We start from the raw sequence: 24,430 nt of genomic DNA, 5'->3' as shown, positions 1-24,430 counted from the left end.
CGAAATGGTCACCAAATAAAATATTTAAATTAAAATATCTGACATGTTGTTGAAAACGTGTCTTAATTTTACAAATACGTGACTTATTGTAAGTTTAGTCCAACAATATAAGTTCACACTGATGTTTCTTCGTAAGGTAACCCATTCAACAATGGAGCAAATAGCCTACTGCTAATTAATAATACTGCTCAGTTTTATTATTTGTGTAATTTTATTTTAGTTAAATTGTCTTCAAAAAGTTACTTTTGTAGCCTACATTTTGTTGTAAAATTAGTAATTTTTAACATGTTTTAACTTACATATGTTATATGTGCGCCATTAAGAAATGTAATTTCCCAATTTGACCATTTATTGTTATTAATAGGATCTATCCACATAACAAATTCACTAACGTTTTGTTAAAGTTCATTGACTACTTTTTAAAATATAATCTTTAAAGAAACACACATACACACAGGCAGCGGCACAGACACACATAAACGAAAAGAGATACCATTGGTAGCATTTACTTTCCTGCTCGTCTTGGTAAATTTGTAGTAGGAGTTTTTAAAACTCTCTGTGTATTTTAGTAAAGGGCTATGTTAAGTTTTAATATTACTGAATGAAGAGAAATAAAAAGTGCTCGAAATTTTAAAAGTTGTTTTGAAATATGAAAAATAAATATTTACTTGTAGAGCCTGTTGAGTGCGGCCGGCACTTTGAGCGAAGGGGAGGAGGGCACCAAGTGTTGGTGGGAGGGTGGGGTCTCAACTATCGGCTCGGGAGACCTGCTGGAGCTCTTGCTGAGGTCCAGGGGCTGCTCGGGCACCGGTGGACTGGGCTTGGGCTCAGGGGCGGCCAGGTACCACGGGAACAGTCCTGGCGGTGGAGGGTAGAGAGCCGCGGCGACTGGCGGCTTGCCCTGAGACAGCGCAGCAACCGCGGCAAGACTTGCTGCCATGGAGGAGGCCACAGACTCCAGGGTAGTCATGGCTGGTACCCTGGCGGGGTAGCGATCGCCGCTGTCGTCGGCACTGGCACTGGCACTACTGGCACTTTCTTCTGATGGCGGCCGCTGCAATATATAACAACTCACGTCAATATTTACGTGCAAAATATGAAGTTCTCCAAGTATTAAGTTTTAATATTAGTGAAGTAGTTGTGAACTATGAAAACAGTTGATAATGTAGAACGAGCATACAATTACCAAGAATTTAGAAACAGATTTTACGTTCTTTTCAGAAGGTGAAACTCGTTTATGAAGGTGAGGGTCCTCAAGTAATCATGACCTCTTTAATCGCTCGCCATACATACATTATTGAGTGGCAATACTGGCAAGAATTATGCGACATTGTATGACAACGATCGATGGGGCACAACCCTTCCAACCAAAACAGGCGTGGGGCACGACACGAGTCGCGGAGGCCTCGCGTGAGTGGAAAGGTAGCTATCAACTTTCCGGGGATACCCGCAGGGCTGGCCCGGTCAGTCAGCGCCTACTCGCGTTGTATATTAACGAGCTCCTCATCGAGTAGGGGAGAGGGCGCATACATTCTTCATTTAGTAGCCTGGCGACTGATAGCCTGATGCAGGTTTTATGGAGTCAAGAATAATTACACGAGGCTTGCCCTAGTCCGTGCGTCAAACGTTTCTTCAATTTTTCAGAGCAGGTTTTATGCGAAGGTTGGAAATTAAACGGTTTTACTTCCACAATGACCCCAATATATTTTCTTCCAAGGGCCTCACTATAAACTGGATTAGTCTTACCAATGTATACTGCAACTAACTTATCGCTCTTTTTTTAAAAAAAAAACGACAGCAAACAAGAATTCAATACAATATTTCCAATTGTAATATCAATCAGCTAGGACTCTCACAGGTGTCTTCTATGATGTCTATATTGATAGGAAACGCATGAAGTATGTGAGTATCTTATCATCTTGAATTATTACATTCATGCCCTTCACGATTCCTGGCCTTCAAGGAACAATGCCTTAGGTTTCTATTTAAATAATAAACGTGAATGAAGACTCTTGGAACACGTTTAATAATTTTTAATTTAAAAACTTTCCTTGGTCATAATTCTATAAAACATGTCACTCCCTGCAACTTAAACATTTCCCACTTTTATCGTTAGAAGATTTTATTTGGGGCTGATTACAAAATGGCCGGTACCTTAAATGTCTGTAATTTCACGTGGGGTAACCAAAAAGACAGTGTTCAGGAAATTTATTATAAAGAGCTATAATTTAACATTTCAAAATATTTTCAATACTCAAAATCAAATACAACACCTTAATATAGAGTAGTTCTTCTGGTCGTGAATCGCAGTGAAGCTATTTAATTTCCTCTACACGGGGACGCTACGCAATAACGCAATGTGGTTTATCTGAGTTGCAATAATTTACTAAATGCTGTATAAAAACTTTACATCATATATTATCATATTTTGTCTAAAGTATTGTACATAATTTATTTTCATGGTGTTCTAAAAACTAAAAACTACCATTTATTGGTTAAAGTTATCTTGTTAAATTGTTTAGAACTGTTGACATGACTATTGTTATTGATCACCTAATCGACACTTATTACCGCACAAGTTCGGTTATGAGAACCATTACATGTTTGGTGGGATAGGATGATTGAGCAGCGATATAATACAGAATACACCTCAGTAAAGTTTAGAATCCGTCCAAAATATTATCCAGCAAGTTGGAGAATCTACTTAAAGATGTTTAGGAAATGTAAGACGCGAGGGTTAGGTCTCTAACGAATTCAGAATGTGTACTCATTGCCCTGCTCTCCAGGTAACCCCTCTCACTCTCCGCTCTCGAGAGCTCTCCATGTGAGAGCTAAAGTATTGTTGTGCGTTTATTCTCCCGCTGGATGAGCTACAACCTTTTCGGGGGTTGTGGGTAAGGGTTGAAGATTAACGGGAAAAATTTTAAAAGCGCTTCTACATAGATTATTTTATAGAATCATCCCAGAGGAGGTGGAATAAATATCAAATAGTTTAGTACAACAGTTTTATTGTTTCCAGTGAGTCATACTTTACGAGACATTTATGTAGTCATGCAACCGAGTCTGTTAATGCCTCACCTCAAGTTAAACGGTATGTATGACACACCGACGCGACACCGCTACAGTAGCCTTGTCACGGGGCCAGATCTATCGACAGATACGCTCGCGACAGCCAATCTATGCTGCCCTATAACTCACCCTTCCACAATACGCTATAACTTTGACAAACATCCCTGCAGTCGGCCGACCTCATACACTCCAGCTCGTAACCGCTCGGGCCTTTATACAATTTAAACATTTAGACGATGAGGTTACAACGACGCAGAGTGAAATTGTATAATGGTAATTCAGAACTGATCGGTCACTGTAGTTGCTGGATCTGTTTATTATTGTGTTCACACTTTATCGGTTGTCCGAAAGTTATTTGTCAGAAAACACTTTTGTCCGAATTTGATATACGCTGCTATAAGCGAGGGGGAAAATACACTTGTCTCCCATAAGATTATGCCTGCTTATTGTGCACAAACCGTTTCAGTATTCATACATATGTATCCGTTCCTATGCAAGTTTAGGAAAATGATCATTCGGAGAAACGATATGGCACCTCCATCACTAATTCACACATCTTTCTGCTAAATAAGAGAGAGGGCTGAAAAGGGATTTAAATTCGCAATTTTAAACATATCAAATAAAAACAAAACTGATTAAAATTTTTTTTAGTTAGTAAAAACAACTATTAACCTTTAGGAAAACTATAGTTTACTACCATTGTATACAATACAATATACAGTATTATAATTTACTTTTTGTTTTACAGGCAGAACAAAGTTGTAGTATTTTTTCTACATCATAAAATAAAACTGTTACGTTTAAAATATTTAATAGTCAAACAGGATTTGTGTAAGTTTTATTCAAATGTTTAATCAAATTTGACGTTTTAAGTATTTATAAAAGAGCGTGCCTGAACCATCTAAAATTCTAATTTTACCTAACATTCACATACTGGAACATTTATATTACTTAAATAATCGTATTGGTTCTTACGCAATGTAACGCTGGTAACAGAATAACAGTATTATACGGCGTTACGTACTTATCATGATGTTAACAAAACACTAAAAGCAACATTCGAAATTAAAGCACACTCTCCACTGGTATCGCTCCATAGAGAACTACACAAATGTTTGTGTTCTACTACAAGTTTTCGATGACTGAGGCGTTTATTGTGCTGAAAACACATTGGAAATATATTTAAATTGATTAAATTATACAAGGTAGACGTACGCAACACCATGTACCTCGTAACATCCCCCCCCCCCCCGAGGTTGAATACAATATTTCAATGTGTAGCTCATTTAATTTGATAGTTAGACTACATTAGTCATAAGTTAAAATGTCCTACGGCTGCACTCAGTTTCTGTAAAAATTGATTTATTCTGCAATATTTCCGTTGTAACATCATGGTTACCCATAAAACTAATGTAGAAATATTTCCTAAGGCTCAGCAAACCCCATGTGTGACATGCACCACTATCGAACTCGAAATTACCTATATAAAAATGAAGTTTCTGCAAAATTTTAAACCTTTGTCGTCAGTTCGCTCTTGAGATATCGTGTGGGCAGACAGACAGACAGAAATGAACATTTTCCAGCCCTTCGCTCATGCTCAACATCTAACAATGGTCTTCATATTAAAGTTATTGTATAATATTATTGAAAGTATAAAGCTAATGCTCACAACTTGTAACAGAAATGTACATACTTAAGGAGTTGTGGGAAACTGTTTAGAACTACTTGATGAATCTTTAAGACTTTAAGATATACTAAAAAGTGTGAATAAATGTTTTATGAACGATGGCTAAGGGTATTTGAAACATCAGTTTCTCGAATTTCCTAATTATTTCTTCCAGGGTTAAGGATGTTGGATGAGAATCTTATTGGAGACTTTTTCTGACCTGGTGTAGCGGAAAGGATTGAATAGGATGAGGATGTGGATGAAATATTTCTTTTTCCCATTACACCGATCTTGGGGTGAAGGCTACAAATTATGGGTGGGAAATCGACACTTCTTCTAGTGCCCCTAACTAAACCTGGAATTATCTTTGGATTATCATTCTGGAATTGGATCACCAGTCAGGAATAGTAATGGTTAACGATTCTCTGGGAGAATGTGATTTCACTTCTGTTCCTGCTGGACTTAGACGGAAGACAGACACTGGGAGTATCTTCATTTCCAACATATTTTCTAGATATCCTTTGCTGCAGTTGGTTCTAAAGAATCTTCAGGGTGGTATGTAAGAATCACCCAACGGTCATTTCACTACAAAAGTGCTAGACAACATTTGACCACCAGGAAATCTTGATTCAACCACACCAAAGTTGAAGGCCACACACCACACCAATGAGGGAGGAAAATTCCGGTGTGATAATAAGTTATGCTATTTACTGTTTTCACATAACTGATAAAAAGATAGTTTGGAAATCCGATTACCAGGGAAATCGATACATCAAAGAATGTCAGCTTTCATAACAACTGTATTATTTAGTAATGGTTTGCGTGATTTAAAAATAAAGAATAATATTTTAACACTACTTACAATATTTTTCTATAAGCAAATAATATTTTTAATACTACCTACAGGACGATGTTATCTGACACAATTATGAAATATTGGCACAATGCGTGTAAATTAACTGTGTGTCAAATGTACTAACAATCTGAATACAAAGTTTTTCGTTATTGGTTGAATAAATTAAATCACACATTGGCAGCAAAGAAATGCTTTACATAGTTTAAATATATTCTCAGTATACATATGATTACATATATTTTACTATAATCATTTTATTACCGTTTATAGTTTGATAACAACAATTAGAATCGTCCGATCGTATAAATGACAGTTTTACGCGTTGATTATTTTACAGCTAAGCCGCATTTAATGTAAATGAATCAGCGGTCATTTAAAACAAATGAAATAGCCGAGGAATTATTTCATGTTGAAATTAATGTATGGTAGTTGATTTATTTATTTCCACTAAGAGTTTGATGACATTTCCTCGCTACCTTTGTATGGAAGCTCGTTACCGACCTAATGCTGCATTTCCATATCCGCTATATGACCCTCGGCCTGTGAATCTGTTTAATATCGGTAATTAAACCGAATGTAATTATTGTATATAACAATTAATTAATGCACACGGTGCTGGCGGACTGATCACGGACACAATCATTCCTTAATGTAACGCACAGTTTGTTATTTGATTAACGGGCAAGTACGAGTGACGTGGTATTGTCAACACATCACAGTTCCCATATTGTATTGATACCTGACCGCTCTGCCGCGCCGCGCCGCATAAGCAGATGCTACATATATGTAAATGTGAGTACATAATGTGATATGTGTCATTGATCGCTTCACAAGCCCTGCTTCCATTTCCGTAGGACATGTTTATCATTACGCATAATAATAAGCTGTCTTTGGGTACGTACAATGGTGGGTGAAACTCTTCTTTGAGTGCTGCGCAGTTTCAGTAGCTGCGGGACACTCGTGCACGTGTTTTTAAACTCTGGCAATACACACTGCGGGACTTATTGTGGAATACATTACAAGTCACTTTGACAGCTGACGATGTAAGTTTATTGCACGATTAGAAAAACTCAAAAATAAAGAATTATTACAAACATTGAACTACAATATTGTTTAATGTCCTTTCCACCAATTTTACAGTTTATATGTACTTTATAATTTATTGTACAAAATAAAAAGACAATTAAATATAGCTGTTTTCAAGCTAGAAGATCCAGCAAGTTCTACGGACCAACGGTAACATCTATAACGATTGAATTGTTTATCTTAAATACGTTACCTATATGCCTATCTAACAGTGCAGATCGTACTTTCAACCTAGGAGATCCAGCAAGTTCTACGGACCAACGGTAACATCTATAACGATTGAATTGTTTATCTTAAATACGTTACCTATATGCCTATCTAACAGTGCAGATCGTACTTTCAACCTAGGAGATCCAGCAAGTTCTACGGACCAACGGTAACATCTATAACGATTGAATTGTTTATCATAAATACGTTACTTATATGCCTATCTAACAGTGCAGATCGTACTTTCAACCTAGGAGATCCAGCAAGTTCTACGGACCAACGGTAACATCTATAACGATTGAATTGTTTATCTTAAATACGTTACTTATATGCCTATCTAACAGTGCAGATCGTACTTTCAACCTAGGAGATCCAGCAAGTTCTACGGACCAACGGTAACATCTATAACGATTGAATTGTTTATCATAAATACGTTACTTATATGCCTATCTAACAGTGCAGATCGTACTTTCAACCTAGGAGATCCAGCAAGTTCTACGGACCAACGGTAACATCTATAACGATTGAATTGTTTATCTTAAATACGTTACCTATATGCCTATCTAACAGTGCAGATCGTACTTTCAACCTAGGAGATCCAGCAAGTTCTACGGACCAACGGTAACATCTATAACGATTGAATTGTTTATCTTAAATACGTTACCTATATGCCTATCTAACAGTGCAGATCGTACTTTCAACGAACCTTTATCGAAATTGACGACAATATTTCTTTCTTAAATATGTAGTATGAGTTCATGAAGTGGTAAAAATTCGACTTAGAAAAGTATCAAATTTTGGAAATGCTTTTCCCAGTTGGAATAACTTTTTCTAATTCCACACAAGCCTATCTACTTATTCTTAAAACGAAGTGCCCTGAATGAAATATGGATATTTAGAGCGTGGAATGTAGACATTTACTACTATTTACAGATTCTAAAACAATAATAATATAATCTATATTGAATCCATATTAGTATTTTAAACATACTTACAATTTTAATTACGAGAATTTTGATAGCGAAACAAATTTGTACTACTATATTGATAAAAATATTTAGAATTTAAGCTACTGTAGTGTGTTGAAAGCAGCTATTACCTTTCTATGTTTAGTCATCACTGTGGCATGTCATCGCCATTTTTTTTCATTTCTTATATTATTTGTATGTTTAACCTTGCAAACGTTTTGGAGTTTGACACCTAATACGAGAACCAGAGAAAGCAGGCATAGAAGCGTTAAATTTCAATTTATACAATACACAGCGAAGAGTCTGTGATTCTGATATCCTTTTAAGTCCACTCATCGACAATTCCAAAATTATAACGAGGAATTTAATTTACTTCACATAAATTACAAAACTAGTAATTATTAAAAGAATACTTTCTGTATTGTTACCAAAAAAATAAAACACAATTGGAAAAGTAATATTTTTACTACTAGTTTAAAGTAATTGCAAATTGATCAAAGAGTCTACGTTACATAAGTCTGAGCAGCTGCTTACTTCATATAAATAAGTAAAAGTGATCTTCAGAAAGCAGTTTCACGCGCTTTAAAACTGGTATTACGCGATGGCAACACCTTTGTGTAACGTCTAAGATATACGGAACTGCATAACATTTGGCAATAATATTTCTTAAGTTTTGTATCAATTCAGGAAAGTACTGAAAAGTTGAATGCGGCCTTTTCGGAGATGAGAAATACTTTTAATTGTACAGCTTCTTTGAAATGTTATATCAGTCAACCGCAAGGTGTAACTTGGTCTGTTGGTTTCTTATTTCTTCTACAAAAAGGTAATCTAAACGACCAAAACATCATGTTGTTTTTATTTCCAATGTAAGATTATTGCACTTCAACTTATGCGATATTTGAAACGTATATATGCTTGTTGTTTAAACAAATTTAAATCATCGTAATGAAATCAGACCATGGATAGTTTTGGAGACTTGTCACAGACATAAGACGTTTGATTTAATGTTATTTAGTGAAATTTAAACGTTCTACAATACTACTCCCGAGAAGTGGGTCCACCATGAACAGAGAGGTAGCGGCCGGGAAATACTGTGGAACCAGTACCCGACGATACCATGAAGCGGGAGGTACTAATGCAAAGGCAGAGATGAGCGTGACAGTTGGGCTACAGAAGTCTGTAAAATGTGACACGGTGTAATGAGTTACACCTGGCATAAATCACTTATCCGTATAAATTATTTATACGGATGACGTATACTGAGGTCCGAACGGATTATTTCGATTAGTTTTGAGGTCCGACGCTAGGGCTGCTCCACGTAACTTTGTTACCTTAACCTGGATGATGATTGGATGATTTATATATTGTGTAACACAATAAAAAGATCTACTCAAGGCACAAACAGTTTTCCACCTTCAAGTTTTGCACAAATATTATTTTCTGAATCATCTTGGAATGAATTATTGAACTGGAAAAATCATCTTCTTGGTACGTGTGGAGAGTTTTAAGTTTAAATAAATTTTACCCTGGATACAAGAACAGAAAAAGAACACATTATTTAGGTCTTTCCAGTTTAAATACATCTTGATTAAATAGAAATATAATCTTGCAATTATAATGGCACAATTGTGTACAATTAGGGAACATCCGTAAGATGTTGGCAACTGTTCTGATATCAAGCATTTGTATTGCATTCCGAACAACTGCTCCTATTGTTGGTTCAACCTAACCTGAGCGCCAATATTGGTTGGTACTTTCCTTCTAATCCGTATTCTTGTCTGTGATTCTACAATTCAATGCTCTAGAACAATCAAGACTAATTGTTCATGACAGTGTTCTAGGGGTGAACCCAAATCTCTCACTTTTTAGAACGATTTTCAACTATTCTCAAAAATGCCATGTTCAGTACTAGGTGTCTTTTTTTTATAAAATATGCCATATCATCTATTGAGTGATAAACTCATCGAAACACAATGGCGTTTAAAATAAAAGCTAATAGCCAAGTTGGGCGATGATGAGAGAGGCGGGTCAGGAAATGCTTGATGACCTTGGACGGCTTTTCAGAATTTTCCGGCTGAGTCAAGAGGCCACAAGGTTGCACGGCGATGAATCATCAGTCATCGAGATTTCCCGGATTTGGAACAACTGATAATAAATTAAACTAGGCTTGATTAATCACAGAGTATCAACTAAACATGAGATGATTGCTTGCGTAATACAGATCATCTGAATCGATATACTCTGTGTGGTAGTATTACAGGCACGATCTGGATCCATACTAAGGTAACATAATTACACAGTGAAATGTTCGACCAATCTTTGAATAGCTGGCTGAGCATCAACAATGCCTTCCATTTGAGGGGCAAGAAATATTATATTCCTACTCCTCTATCCACATGATATCTTAGAACTAGCTTACACTTCAGAATTTTACATACAGCTTGGTGTGTATCTAGTTCGATAATGGTGCATGTCATTCCATGGGATTTGGCTGAGCTTTATCGAACATGTTTAAATTGGCCTTTTGGGTAACCACAATGGCAACAAGAATGGAATGAGCTACAGAGACCTTACAGTATTGATGCAGCCTCTATTACGCGACAAATGGTGTGCCGGAATACTACCTTACAGTATTGTAATACACACATATATATATATATTATCTGGATATATATATTAGTTCTCGTTGTAGAAACGTAATAGGGACAATCTAGGACCGTCTAAAACAGATAAGAAAGAGGCGCGCAGCGGTTCGATTTAAAGTGTTGGACATAGTGATACTTTAGGTTCATGCCAAAGAGCGGAATACTTTTAATTAGTAGCCTAAGTTACTGTTCAAAATCTATGTGTGAATGTAGAAAGTTCATTTTTTATTTTGATCTGACTACAAAACATACCTGAAATTTCTAATGTAAGTTAATCGTAGCGCAATCGCAAATATGTTGTCTTCTTTTAATAAAACATTATTAAAAAAAAAACCACTGCGCCAACTCTAGTCATTGGGGTATGGACAGAGGATGGCTGAAATAAGTGGCCACTCTAAAAAAACACAAACCAAAAAAGTTTTATGATTTCAGAGTTCTGATTGGATCGTAATAAAGACGATCTGAATCATAGTGGGACGTTTTGTGATAGACACGGTTTGTAACATTTTGTATAATTATAAACTTTTGGTGTAGTATAATTACACTAACGGCTTGGATCAATATTCTAAGTGAAGTCTTGTATTAAAATTCTTGCTTTTCATGTAGTATTGATACAGAAAAGAGACTGAAATAGCACTTATTGTAGCTCCTCCGTTTCTGGCAGACTAAGTATGAAGAATAACTGATAAATGTGATAAAGGGCGCACATTGGGCGTTAAATCTCTTGTGCACATTTTCCTGTAAGATTACTTCACATTGTATTTCATACTGAATGAGATCCATTAGCAGATATCTTTCTTTGATTTCTTTTCAACTTGATTTTTATTTATTAGTGAAGCATTCATATTTCTCGTGACTTCCTTAGCGTCACTAGCTAAATTTATAGATTGACGGTTTTACTGACTGGTTGACACAGTCTGAATAAATATTTACTATGTTTTGCATCACACCTTAATTACTCGTATTGAATATAAACCATTTATAACAATGGTAACAGGGCCGCAGACAGCCAGGAAGGTCCCCGGGGCAAAACACTCGGTAGGCCCCCCACATACTGTGATCTGTTATGCTTACCTACCAACCCTTCATGTCCTATTAGAATATGTTATATTACTTATCAGGTACTAAATCTGTTTGTGCAGAACCGTAATTTCTCTGCTAATTGCTGCCGTTTAGAACTTGATAAATTATTGGTGTAGCAGCTGAGAAACATTCGTCATTCTAAATACTACTAAATTCTTAATACTGTTACACACGTAATACAGCATCCTCTTGCAGTCAACGCACGATTGAATCGTGGCATACCGCTTTCGGCGATCTTACGATTTGCGCGTTCCAACCACTAAGCGTCGGCCGCGGTAAATTAATAAATCTGTTAGGTTAAGTCGGAGTAAAAAAGTTTTTAATTTAGTTTACGCCCAATATATTGACTTTAGGAGCTGTATAACATGACTAATGCAGAATTTTTTTAACCATCCGGTCAAGAATAAAAGTTGATAACAAATTTTATCGTATCATTCATAAAATACATACTCAATTAACGCGCACGTGTATCTATTGTATATAACCATTTGGTGTTAATAGGATCACAAGTTTCTGAGTTATGAATATTCAAATTGCAGTTTAAGTCATAAACATGTACCTTATTTCGTCTTGCGGACATAACAATTTGAAGTTCCGTATGTAATTAATTTGCTTTATAGTTCTGAACACAAAAATCAACAAGCTACACATTAGTGTAACCATCTTAATTTCAGCTCTACAAGTTAGTTTGTGGTTAATGTTTAAACTTATCGTGGTTAATATATATACTTTTTCATCCGAAAGTGTATCATCGCATTAGAGACTGTAAAAGAAATTCCAATTAAATTACCACGAGAAAAGTCCTGTACAAATAATCTGTCATAAAGTGGCATGTATAATAATAAAAAAGTGTAACTAACTTTACCTTTAAGATGTGGAAAACAGTAGGCATACATTTTGAGAACGAAATGAATTTCAGCCTGTTTGGATTCAATAAAAAAATATTCTCAGATCGGCCAACTTTAGCCAGAGTAGGCTGTTACCACTTATATATATAAATCCTTGAGCTATTTATCCTCTGAGCTATCTCTAGGTCGTTCGATTCCACAACTTTTTTATATTGAGTCATCCGTCGCTTCGAACAGAATAACTTCTTCTGTTTTATAATAGTATAATTGTATGTCACAGTGATGTTAAACTGATAATAAAATACTTATCTAGCCCTTCATACACATTCTGATATTTTAATTATATTTTCCATATTGTAATATATTCGTTCTATACTAGCAGCGAGTATAGCTGCCGTCCTCTCCCTCTGCCCCTCTCACTGGTTGCGTCTGCCAGGTAACTGAATGGTTATCACCTCAGCTGATCTCCCCGGGGACCAGTGTTCGAATCCCGAGGTAAGGTAAGGTACCGCATTGTCTTTTCTTAAGACATGGACTACTAATCATCTTGACTGTAATAAATGTTAATCATAACATTTAAATTCACTACACACTTTCTTGCGATTAACCAGTCTATATTCTTGATGCCATCGTTCATTCGTTTCAAATGTTATGTTGCGTTTAAACAGTCTTCTGAATTAAACCTATTTTGTGCACAATACATTATCTTCAGCATACTTTTCAATAATACATGTTTACTTTTTATTTATTCATTATAAACGCGTATACGTTATTTCCCTATTTATTCGTAAAAAACAACCAGATTTGATTACACCATGAGGAATGAAAGGAATTTTTCTACTCCCTGATTTTTAAATGGGAAAATTTAAAACGTTTCCATTTGTATATATTGAGGGACAAAAAGAGCAACACCAGATAATTTAGCTATTCGGTGTTCCGTATATTTTGTATTCTGTATAAGACCTTACTCATAATTACAAAAATACCAAGCTTAAGTGTTGTCTCAATAAAATGTATGCTTAGTGCTTTATTGGCATTTACATTATATCAAACTAACAGAGTCTTACTCTCATTATTTTGTGTAATACATTGTATTCTTTAGTTGTGCGTAATTTATGACTGTTATTACTTAGCTTTTAAATGGTGATTAATTAGGCCAAAATAATATGAAAAACAAATCCAATGGACATTATGGAAATTGGTTTAAACCTTGGGATCTACATTGAAGGAATAAATAAGTTAAGGAAAATAATTAGATTTATAAAACATGTGCATATTAATATGACGTAAAATCAAAAATAGTGGAAAGATACTTCAAAAAGTCAAGCAAAGTCAAGTACTACAATAACCTCAAAAAATAAATATAAAATAAAAGGTTTTCAAAGTAAAAACCAAATAATAAAACTATCAAAGTGGATAGTCAGTTACCACAGTAAAATACATATATCTTACAAGTAAAAATGTGTGTAGATAACATGATCCTTTAGTTTGGATCAGTATAGTGTTTTCTTAACACTGTTGTATAAAAATAAACTATACCACGTATTTTGATATCCAAATAGAAATTTTGAACTTAAAATTAGACCCTTACACACACACACACACACACCCCTTGTTACTTGCTTATATTGTTATATTATATTATTTATCTCTTGTTATTTATATACATATGTGTGTATGTAGGTGTGTGGCCTATATGTATGTAGATTTACATGCATATATACAAACGTTGTTATTGATAGATAGTATGTATTCGTGCGTGTTGTTAGCAGTAGCAAATTGGAGAACATGGTGGGCTCAATCAATTAATTTATGTCAAAATAAATTTACTATAGTAAAATTTAAACATATTATATCTAAACATATTTATATACTGGAAGAATGCATTTGTCTCAAATATATATTTTTAGTGTTTAAATTGGAATAATGTTAAATAACTCGTGCATAGAGAAGATCAGAAATAACTAACTAAAAGTAAAGCAATGACTGTCAAAATAAGCAAAATAAGCAATGTAATTTAGTAAGCCAACTTTACTTCCCGCACGCACCATTATAGGGGCATTGGGAATGTACGGTTACAAATACATGTAACGATAGATGTATAAACTTCATGTACTGTTAATTTTTTGCATGTATTCAACTTTGTTATTCTCTGAATAAAGATCTTTTGAACTTGAACTTTGAACACACACACACACACACACACACACACACACACACACACACACACACACACACACACACACACACACACACACACACACACACACACACACACACACACACACACACACACACACACACACACACACACACACACACACACACACACGCACGCACGCACGCACGCACACACACACACACACACACACACACACACACACACACACACACACGCACGCACGCACGCACGCACACGCACGCACGCACGCACACACGCGCGCGCGCGCGCACACACACACACACACACACACACACACACACACACAAGATAGATTTTGTAGGGTAGTTGATTACAACCTGCTGCGGAAGAAATTGATTCAGGTTGATTGGCAGTCTGTTTATGAACATACTGATATAAATGCTGCTGTTGCTTCATTCTATGATATTTATAATTTGTGTTACAAATGATTCATGGAAATTAAAAAAATTAAATAGTCGAAACAGAAAACGTAGTCCTTGGATAAATGATTACTTAATTGGCTTAGTTAACAGAAAGAATGACCTATATAAATTGTGTTCTGGTAATGGGAATGATAATAACGTTTTACTACAATTTATAGAATTTTTAAAATTTGTCCGTAATAAATTAAGAAAAGCCAAACTAGATTATTATTCATCTTTGATTGACGGAAGCACAGGTATCACAAAGAAATATTGGCAAATTGTTAGAAATATTATGAAGAAAACTAAATCCAGTATAACATGTGTACAATGTGAAGATTCGATGGTTAGGGTAAGTGGTAATGAGAGATTTGTAGCTGACAGTTTCAATGATTATTATGTGAATGTTACTACACATTTGAGGGAGCAAAATTTTGGCTGTGATATGTTTATATGTGATAAGCCTGATAATTGTGATAATAGTATAGTACTGCAATCGTTTCCTGTAACTTATGACGGCATTCTTGAAGTTATAAATAAAATGCAGTAAAAAAAGTTGTGGCGTGGATGGAATAAGTATACTAACTATTAAAAAAAATATAGATATATTTCTCCCACTTCTTTTTAATATTTACAGCAAGTCACTAGAACAGGGTGTATTTCCAGAAGTATTTAAAATTGCTTGTGTTATTCCCATTTTAAAATCAGGGAATCCCTCCCAAATTTCCTCTTATAGACCGATCTCATTGATTAATACAGTAGCAAAGATTTTTGAAGTAATAGTTAAAGACCAGATTCTGGATTACTTTTTATGTAGAAATTTGTTTTCGAGTCAACAATTTGGATTTTTACCAGGCAGAGGAACAGACTTAGCCATTGAAAATCATGTTAAATGCATAGCGGATTCAATTCATAAAAATAAAAAGGTTTTATCTATTTATTTAGATTTTCAGAAAGCTTTTGATTTAGTGGATATTGATATACTGTTAAATAAGATTAAAGTGTATGGAATCGGTGGCGATGCATTCAAGTGGCTTGAATCTTTTTGTAATTGTAGGGCGCAGGTAGTAAAAGTTGGTGGTGTACATAGTGGTAAATTAAATTTAAGACACGGAATTGCACAGGGGGGAGTGTTGGGCCCCCTCATGTTTATTATATATTTATAAATGAGTTAGTTACTATGTATTCCGCTAAACTCCTCAATATTTGCATAATTATGCTGATGACACAGCCATAGTTTGCTCTGCTTATGACAGAAGCACCCTGAAACATAAAGTATCTCAGGACTTGTCTGTTATTTCCTGGTGGATAGCTCAAAATAAGTTAATTATAAACAGTAGCAAGTCCAAGTGTTTATTATTTTATGACAGAGATACAAAATGTGAGGAATTGCAAACAGAGAATGATTTTTTTGTCATAAGCATTTGTGTCTGTATGGGTGTGTGTGAGAGAGGATTGAAGTTGTAAATAGTGTGAAATACCTAGGATTAGTAATTGATAGAAATTTAAAATGGGACTGTTATGCAAATTATCTTATCGGCAAACTAAGAAAAATTAATTACTCACTGTACCATATGAAGGGATTTCTAAAACCACAGCATTTGAACAATCTATTCTTCTCATGGTTTGAAAGTACGATTGAATACGGGATAATCCATTATGGTGCTACTTATGAAACAATTTTGAAACAGGTAATATTATTGCAAAGGTTTGCAGTACGTAATGTGTACCATCTAAAAAAATTTGATAGCGTTTCACATCTCTTCAAACAAGAACATATTCTGACCTTTTCTCAGTTATACAAATTGAGCTCAATTATGTATATTAGAAAGAATATGGAGAGATATAAGTTGAGGACATGTCCTGTGAGTACTCGCTTATCTAATGCAATTGCTATTGGACTCCCATTTATTTCAAAGAGATAGGAAGGAAACAGTTTTGTTATTCAGGAATAAAATGTTTTAATGAATTCGTATCACATTTTGGAAATTATATATTAATGGAACGGAAACCTAAATTCAAAATGAAAGTTTTAGAATATATTAACATTGGATCATAATGGACTGTTTATATATATAATTTATATTTATTTATATAATATGATTTGTACTATCTAATATTTTTTTATATTTGTTAAATATAGATTTATAGATTGTTAAATATGGATTGCTTTATAGATTTTTATATGGATTTAATATTAACAGGAAAGCACGTTTCCTGAATGTATTTATATAAATTTGTATGTGTTTTTCCTGTTTATTTATTTATTTAGACATGTGTTATTTATAATGTTGATTATGTTGTTTATGTCATTATAGATTTTTTCTGGTTTTATTAAAGAAAGTATTTGTTGTTATTGTAATGGAATTAGAGGTTATAGAAATCTGTTAGTATTAATAATATTCACTGTTATTTAGTTTGTAATTGTGGGATTGAGTTATGGAATGGTAGCTGCACCAGCAAATAAGTAACTGTAAAGGACTAATTGCCAACGATACGAAAGACAATATAAAATAAAATTAAACGATGTTTTTCATTTCGCACGTGCTATACATAGCACATGAAATGTATGTATTGTACTGTAATTTAATACGAATAAAGAATTTTTGAACTTGAACTTGAACTTGAACTTGAACACACACACACACACACACACACACACACACACACACACACACACACACACACACACACACACACACACACACACACACACACACACACACACACACATTGGTATACGTCATACCAGCGTTTTTAGGTAAATAATGTGAAAGTTGACCAACAATTATTTATCAATTCTTTGCATAAATTTAATTGACGAAGTATAATTGATAAGTAGGACATTATTGTCACGGCAAACATAGTAAAATTGCACGGATATAGTATGGGTGTAGACAGTGAAAGAGATCAAACATAAAACATCCGAAAATAAAACGAGAATCCTCCAATCTGTAGCGCATCAAAGATGCACGTCTACTCTACCTGCATATGGCAGCCTACCACAACTTGACCTACAAGTAATGGATTCTCTTTAATCCCTTCGTGTAACTTAAGTTATTCATAACTTTTACATAGCCAAAACTGTTACGAATACTTTTTTCATGTATACAGAATACAGACTATCACACATTGACCTGCAAGTAATGGATTCTCTTTAATCCCTTCGTGTAACTTAAGTTATTCATAACCTTTACATAGCCAAAACTGTTACGAATACTTTTTTCATGTATACAGAATACAGACTATCACACATTGACCTGCAAGTAAGGGATTCTCTTTAATCCCTTCGTGTAACTTAAGTTATTCATAACTTTTACATAGCCAAAACTGTTACGAATACTTTTTTCATGTATACAGAATACAGACTATCACACCTTGACCTGCAAGTAAGGGATTCTCTTTAATCCCTTCGTGTAACTTAAGTTATTCATAACTTTTACATAGCCAAAACTGTTACGAATACTTTTTTCATGTATACAGAATACAGACTATCACACCTTGACCTGCAAGTAAGGGATTCTCTTTAATCCCTTCGTGTAACTTAAGTTATTCATAACTTTTACATAGCCAAAACTGTTACGAATACTTTTTTCATGTATACAGAATACAGACTATCACACCTTGACCTGCAAGTAAGGGATTCTCTTTAATCCCTTCGTGTAACTTAAGTTATTCATAACTTTTACATAGCCAAAACTGTTACGAATACTTTTTTCATGTATACAGAATACAGACTATCACACATTGACCTGCAAGTAAGGGATTCTCTTTAATCCCTTCGTGTAACTTAAGTTATTCATAACTTTTACATAGCCAAAACTGTTACGAATACTTTTTTCATGTATACAGAATACAGACTATCACACCTTGTCCTGCAAGTAATGGATTCTCTTTAATCCCTTCGTGTAACTTAAGTTATTCATAACTTTTACATAGCCAAAACTGTTACGGATACTTTTTTCATGTATACAGAATACAGACTATCACACCTTGACCTGCAAGTAAGGGATTCTCTTTAATCCCTTCGTGTAACTTAAGTTATTCATAACTTTTACATAGCCAAAACTGTTACGAATACTTTTTTCATGTATACAGAATACAGACTATCACACCTTGACCTGCAAGTAAGGGATTCTCTTTAATCCCTTCGTGTAACTTAAGTTATTCATAACTTTTACATAGCCAAAACTGTTACGGATACTTTTTTCATGTATACAGAATACAGACTATCACACCTTGACCTGCAAGTAAGGGATTCTCTTTAATCCCTTCGTGTAACTTAAGTTATTCATAACTTTTACATAGCCAAAACTGTTACGAATACTTTTTTCATGTATACAGAATACAGACTATCACACCTTGACCTGCAAGTAATGGATTCTCTTTAATCCCTTCGTGTAACTTAAGTTATTCATAACTTTTACATAGCCAAAACTGTTACGAATACTTTTTTCATGTATACAGAATACAGACTATCACACCTTGTCCTGCAAGTAAGGGATTCTCTTTAATCCCTTCGTGTAACTTAAGTTAATCATAACTGTTACCTTGTCAAAACTGTTGAGGATGTTTTGTCCAGGTATGCAGCCGACCACTGCTGTTTATGTGAATATAGGGTAATCCTACTGTAAATTATTAATATAAATTGCAATTTTGGTTTCTAATCCTGAAGTAAAAGTTATTTTTAACTGAATGCATATACACTTTTTATGAGCTAATTTCCAAGTTGAAAAGCCACTCCAGTCATCGTCGTAGTAACAAAAGTCCCGGCAGGACGAAATGTGTACTGATCCTAAAGTATTGAGTGAGGTTTAAAAAGATATGTAAAAGTATGATGGCCATGTTTTTCAAACCTATTTTTACAAGTTTGTCACAAACCCTCTTTTCTCAATAATTTTGGATATGATCGTCGACATGCTAGGTTAGACTTCTGTTAGGTATAATTACAAGAAAAAAAATTATGTTTATTATTGTCTTTAATAATTTCTCTAGCATCTAGATTCTTCTAGAAGAATTGCATTACATGGTAAACAACTGGAATGGGGGATCTATACTGTGGAATTTGTAGTAACTATACTCAGGAAATTGTGGAGAATATCCTGTGTTGATTGTGTGATCTATGTTGTGGAACTTGTGGAAACTATACTAAGGAAATTGTAGAGAACATTCTATGTGGATTGTGGGATATAACCTGTGGAACATATATGCTCAGGAAGTTGTGGAGAACATCCTGTGTGGGTTGTGGTATCTATTCTGTGTAACAGGAATTCGTGGAGAAAGTCCTATGTGGATTGTAAGGTTTATGCTGTAAAACTTGTGGATTGTACGAGGGTTTGTTCAATAAAGACTGAGACTGTGTCTATAAAACATTTATTATTTAATTCTGATCTACATCAAATTTTTAACCTTCAACGTATTCCCCATTAAGTGAAATGCACTTGTCCCAGCGCTTTTGCCATGCCTGGAAAACGTTAGAGAAGCCATCCTTTGACATGTTTTTCAGGATCACCTCCAAAGCCTTTACTGCATCCCTGTTCCGAATCAAAACGACGTCCCTTTAATTCCTTTTTTGCAGTAGGAAACAAAAAAAAGTCACAGGGTGCAAGGTCAGGACTATAAGGTGGGTGGGGCACGACCTTAATGTTTCGTTTGGCCAAATATTCTGTCACAATGTGGGCAATGTGAGGCCGCGCATTGTCGTGATGAAGTTTCCAGTTTCCTCGAAGTTCTGGACGCTTTCGAGATATGTGATCATTCATTAATGTAGCCAAAACTTGTTTGTAATAGTCTCCATTGATTGTCTGTCCACGTGGAACTGAATGAGTGTACACCATTCCTTTATAGTCAAAAAAAGTAATGACCATTGCTTTGTTTGTAGATTTGGTTGCCCTAGCTTTCTTCGGGCGACCTTCATTTTTTTCTACCCACTCAGTGCTTTGGATTTTCATTGCAGGGTCATACTGATAAACCCAGGACTCATCAGCAGTGATTACACTCTTCCACCAATCCCTATCTTCTTCAACGAACCGCTTCCACTCAAGGCAAACATCGACACGGTTTTGTTTTTGTTCAGGTGTGAATAAACGAGGAATCCAACGAGCACACACTCTAGACATGTTAAGATTGTCTTTTAAAATTGTGTGAGCACTACCTACCGATATGTCAAGGAGTTCAGCAATCTGTCTGACGGTCAGACGTCGGTCGGTTTTGATTATTGCCGCTGCTGTATTGATGATTTCCTCAGTGAGAGCAGTAACTGGGGCACCATCTCCTCCCTGCAACTCTGGGTCCTCTCTTCCCTCCTTAAAATCTTTGAACCAGCGAAAACAGGAAGCACGAGACATTGCGTCATCCCCAAAAGCTTGCTTTATGTCTTCATAAGTGTTAGTCGCAGTTTTGTTGAGTCTAACACAAAACTTAATCGCATATCGTTGTTCACGCAAACTGGACATGATAAAACGTTGGAGGCGGTACTTACCAAGCTGATGTTCAAATGAGCACTGATGGCTTTGTGATAGATATAAAGCAATTCAATGTCTGTTGGTAAACAATAGGGTCCAAAGGTATTGGAAAAACCTGGCATCATGTCTTATCAGAGCAGTATGGGGAAATCCCGGGCCCAGTCTCAGTCTTTATTGAACAACCCTCGTATAAATGAAATATATGGATTTATATTTAGTATATTTGAGATGTATAGTGAGAACTATACCCAGGAATTTGTGGGGAAAATCCGGTGTGGATTATAGAATCTCTGCTGTAAAATTTGTGGAAATTATTAATACTCATGAACTTGAGGAGAAAATCCTGTGTGGATTTTGGGATATATGCTGTGGAACTTGTAGGGAAAATCCTGTATGGATTTTTGGATATATGCTGTGGAACTTGTAGGGAAATACTGTGAGGCCTGTGGAATCTAAAGTACGAAGTTTATTACTTCATAACAAAATAAAACTGTTGTAATAGCTCCATGATAAATATAATTGGAAAGTTAATAATAATAATAATAATTTGAAAACTGATTTTATTTTAAATAATTAACTTATTGAAGGAAAGTTTAAGTAAACCTTATTATTTAACACTACAGTTTGAAAATACATTACACATATACGTGTTTCTTGCTGAAAAATACATAGTGATAAAAGAATATTAGTGTAAATGTATATAACAGTTTTAGTACCCGTGGTGTACATAGTGTAACTAGTATATTGACTATCTCATATTGGTAGTGGTATATAGTTACTGCCCTACTACGTGGATATTCTGTGATTTATTTTACAAAAGAAACAACTAACTAGGTCGCTCAACCGATTCCGGCCCGCAGACTAACGAAATATGGGACAGTGACAAAGTGGTGGCCTGCATTTGGCGTTATTTTCAACTGCCCACTTCTTTTATGGCGTATAATGCAAATTCTAGAGTAATTAAAATTGAGTTTCTATATTATTTCGCAGTTCTCTTATAAACATATTTAGCTCTACACCATATGCTTGTATCGGCACTTAAAAACAAACCGTCAGATTTATAAATATATGTGAAATCAGCCTCAGCTAACCGTTTTGCAAACCCTAAAAGAGAAATGTAACCCGTGAAAAATTATAGTTTCATATTTTTAACCCTTCTGATACTCTCCAATTCCGATCTCCATCAAAACTAACGCGTCCGACGGTTTATGTTTGGAAAAATGTTTTTATACCTGTAGATTTAACGAAAAACCAGATTGTGTTTATATACAATGCAAGCTCCAACGCATATGCTCCTGCAATGAGATGCGCTTGCGTCAGTGTAGCGGGTCCAGATTTACATGCAGACTAAAAACTAACTTGACCACGATAAAACATAATTAATTTTAAATTTTAATTTACCCAGATTGTATATATTGTGTAATTATAAAAATACATTAACATATAAATTGTATTTTTAATACCTTATCAAATGAATAAAGTGTTGTATTTTTAAGATTTAAATATGGGATATAAATGAAAAGTAAAATATCCGTATGTTTTAAGAGAAGCGTCTATAATGAAACTGCAATCCCACTAATATTATAAATGCGAAAGTTTGAATGTTTGGATGTTTGGAGGTTTGTCCTCAAATCACGCTGAAACTGCTATACGGATAGTGCTGAAAATTGGAACAGGTGTAGCTTTTGGTCTGAATTAACATTTAGAGTGCTTTTTACCACCCATAACACATTCATTTTACCAAATAAAGTCGAATTCAAATTGAAAAATTAGTTTTTTTTACATTCGAATGTTATAATAAGAACGAAACGTAATAACGTTTAATAATTCAAATTAAACTGGCACTAAACAGCTGTTGACAGCTATAATTCGACAAACTTTCTGAAACATCTGTTTATATTGCTAATGAAAATAAAAAGATAATGGCGGGCGACTTATTATGCCAAAACACCAGGGGTAAATTTTAAACGACCAAAACAGACCCATATTGACCGCAGCAACTTTTTAGTTGTACGATACACTTTCGTCATTGGGATAGAAAGGCTAACTCTTATTGTTACTGAAATCGTCGGAGCACTTCAATAAATTATCATGGAATGTGGGAGGGAAATACTAATCTTATAAAAACTGTTTCTCTTTACGACCAGGATCCCAAACCTCTGTTCTTTAAACTTAAATCCAAATTGGAAAAGGAGATTGGAATAGCTTTGAATGACTATCGATTATCCCTAGACTGTTTATTATGTCATAGAAAAAGAATACACAGATATATTGTCTAGTTTTTCAACAGAAAATTGCGTGCGAAGCCGCGGGTAACTGCTAGTATAAAATATTAAAAAAATGTTGGTTTAACACAACGGTTCTGCAAAATATCGGGCTACTGTTGTAGAATGAATCTCTACAACTGTTACTGGTTCTTGCCAAATATAGGTACATTCCTTGGTACATTTAGAATCATAAGGTAATTTAATATATAAGATAAGCTACCTACTGGCTATTAATTATATTCAACATTACAATCTGGTCTACTTACATGTTCATTATAAGAAATAAATAAATAATATTAATAAATAGCATAAAGTATGACTGATTATTCCATGACGGAATTCAAAGCGGTAGCAAAACAATTCAAGTCACCTACAATAGTTTGTAAGACGCTAAGTAAACAGTTTCTATTACAACATAACTGAGGTGAAGTGCTCAATCTACAGTAGAGTGGAGTTGCTGTAGGTGTAGGCAAGGTCTAGGCTAGGGAAGTATTGAACTACAATATACTCTCGGGGGGCCCAAGATGGCGGCGGGCGGCCCTTCTCTAGCACAACAATGGCGGAAAGCGAACTATGCGGGAACCCTCCAGTATGGCGGCGGTTTTCCGGTGGTTTCCGTTTTCCCGGAGCCTCGCACGTCCTTACTGCTCCACTTATTGCGAGAACT

General features: G+C 35.0%; 1 protein-coding gene across 5 annotated transcripts in view; it reads right to left on the bottom strand.

The window, feature by feature from the left end:
• LOC124359759 (mushroom body large-type Kenyon cell-specific protein 1) overlaps positions 1-24,430 on the bottom strand; it is a 129,944-nt gene that overhangs the window by 10,045 nt on the left and 95,469 nt on the right. For all 5 annotated transcript variants that reach the window (XM_046812765.1, XM_046812766.1, XM_046812770.1 and 2 more), the window contains exon 3: positions 669-1,054. In XM_046812765.1, coding sequence (XP_046668721.1) covers positions 669-1,054 — 386 coding nt within the window. The remainder of the gene's footprint in view (positions 1-668; positions 1,055-24,430) is intronic.

The sequence above is a fragment of the Homalodisca vitripennis genome, chromosome 4 (genome assembly GCF_021130785.1).
Source record: "Homalodisca vitripennis isolate AUS2020 chromosome 4, UT_GWSS_2.1, whole genome shotgun sequence".
NCBI classification, from domain to species: Eukaryota; Metazoa; Arthropoda; class Insecta; order Hemiptera; family Cicadellidae; genus Homalodisca; species Homalodisca vitripennis.
This window is presented reverse-complemented; position numbering and strand designations above follow the sequence as displayed.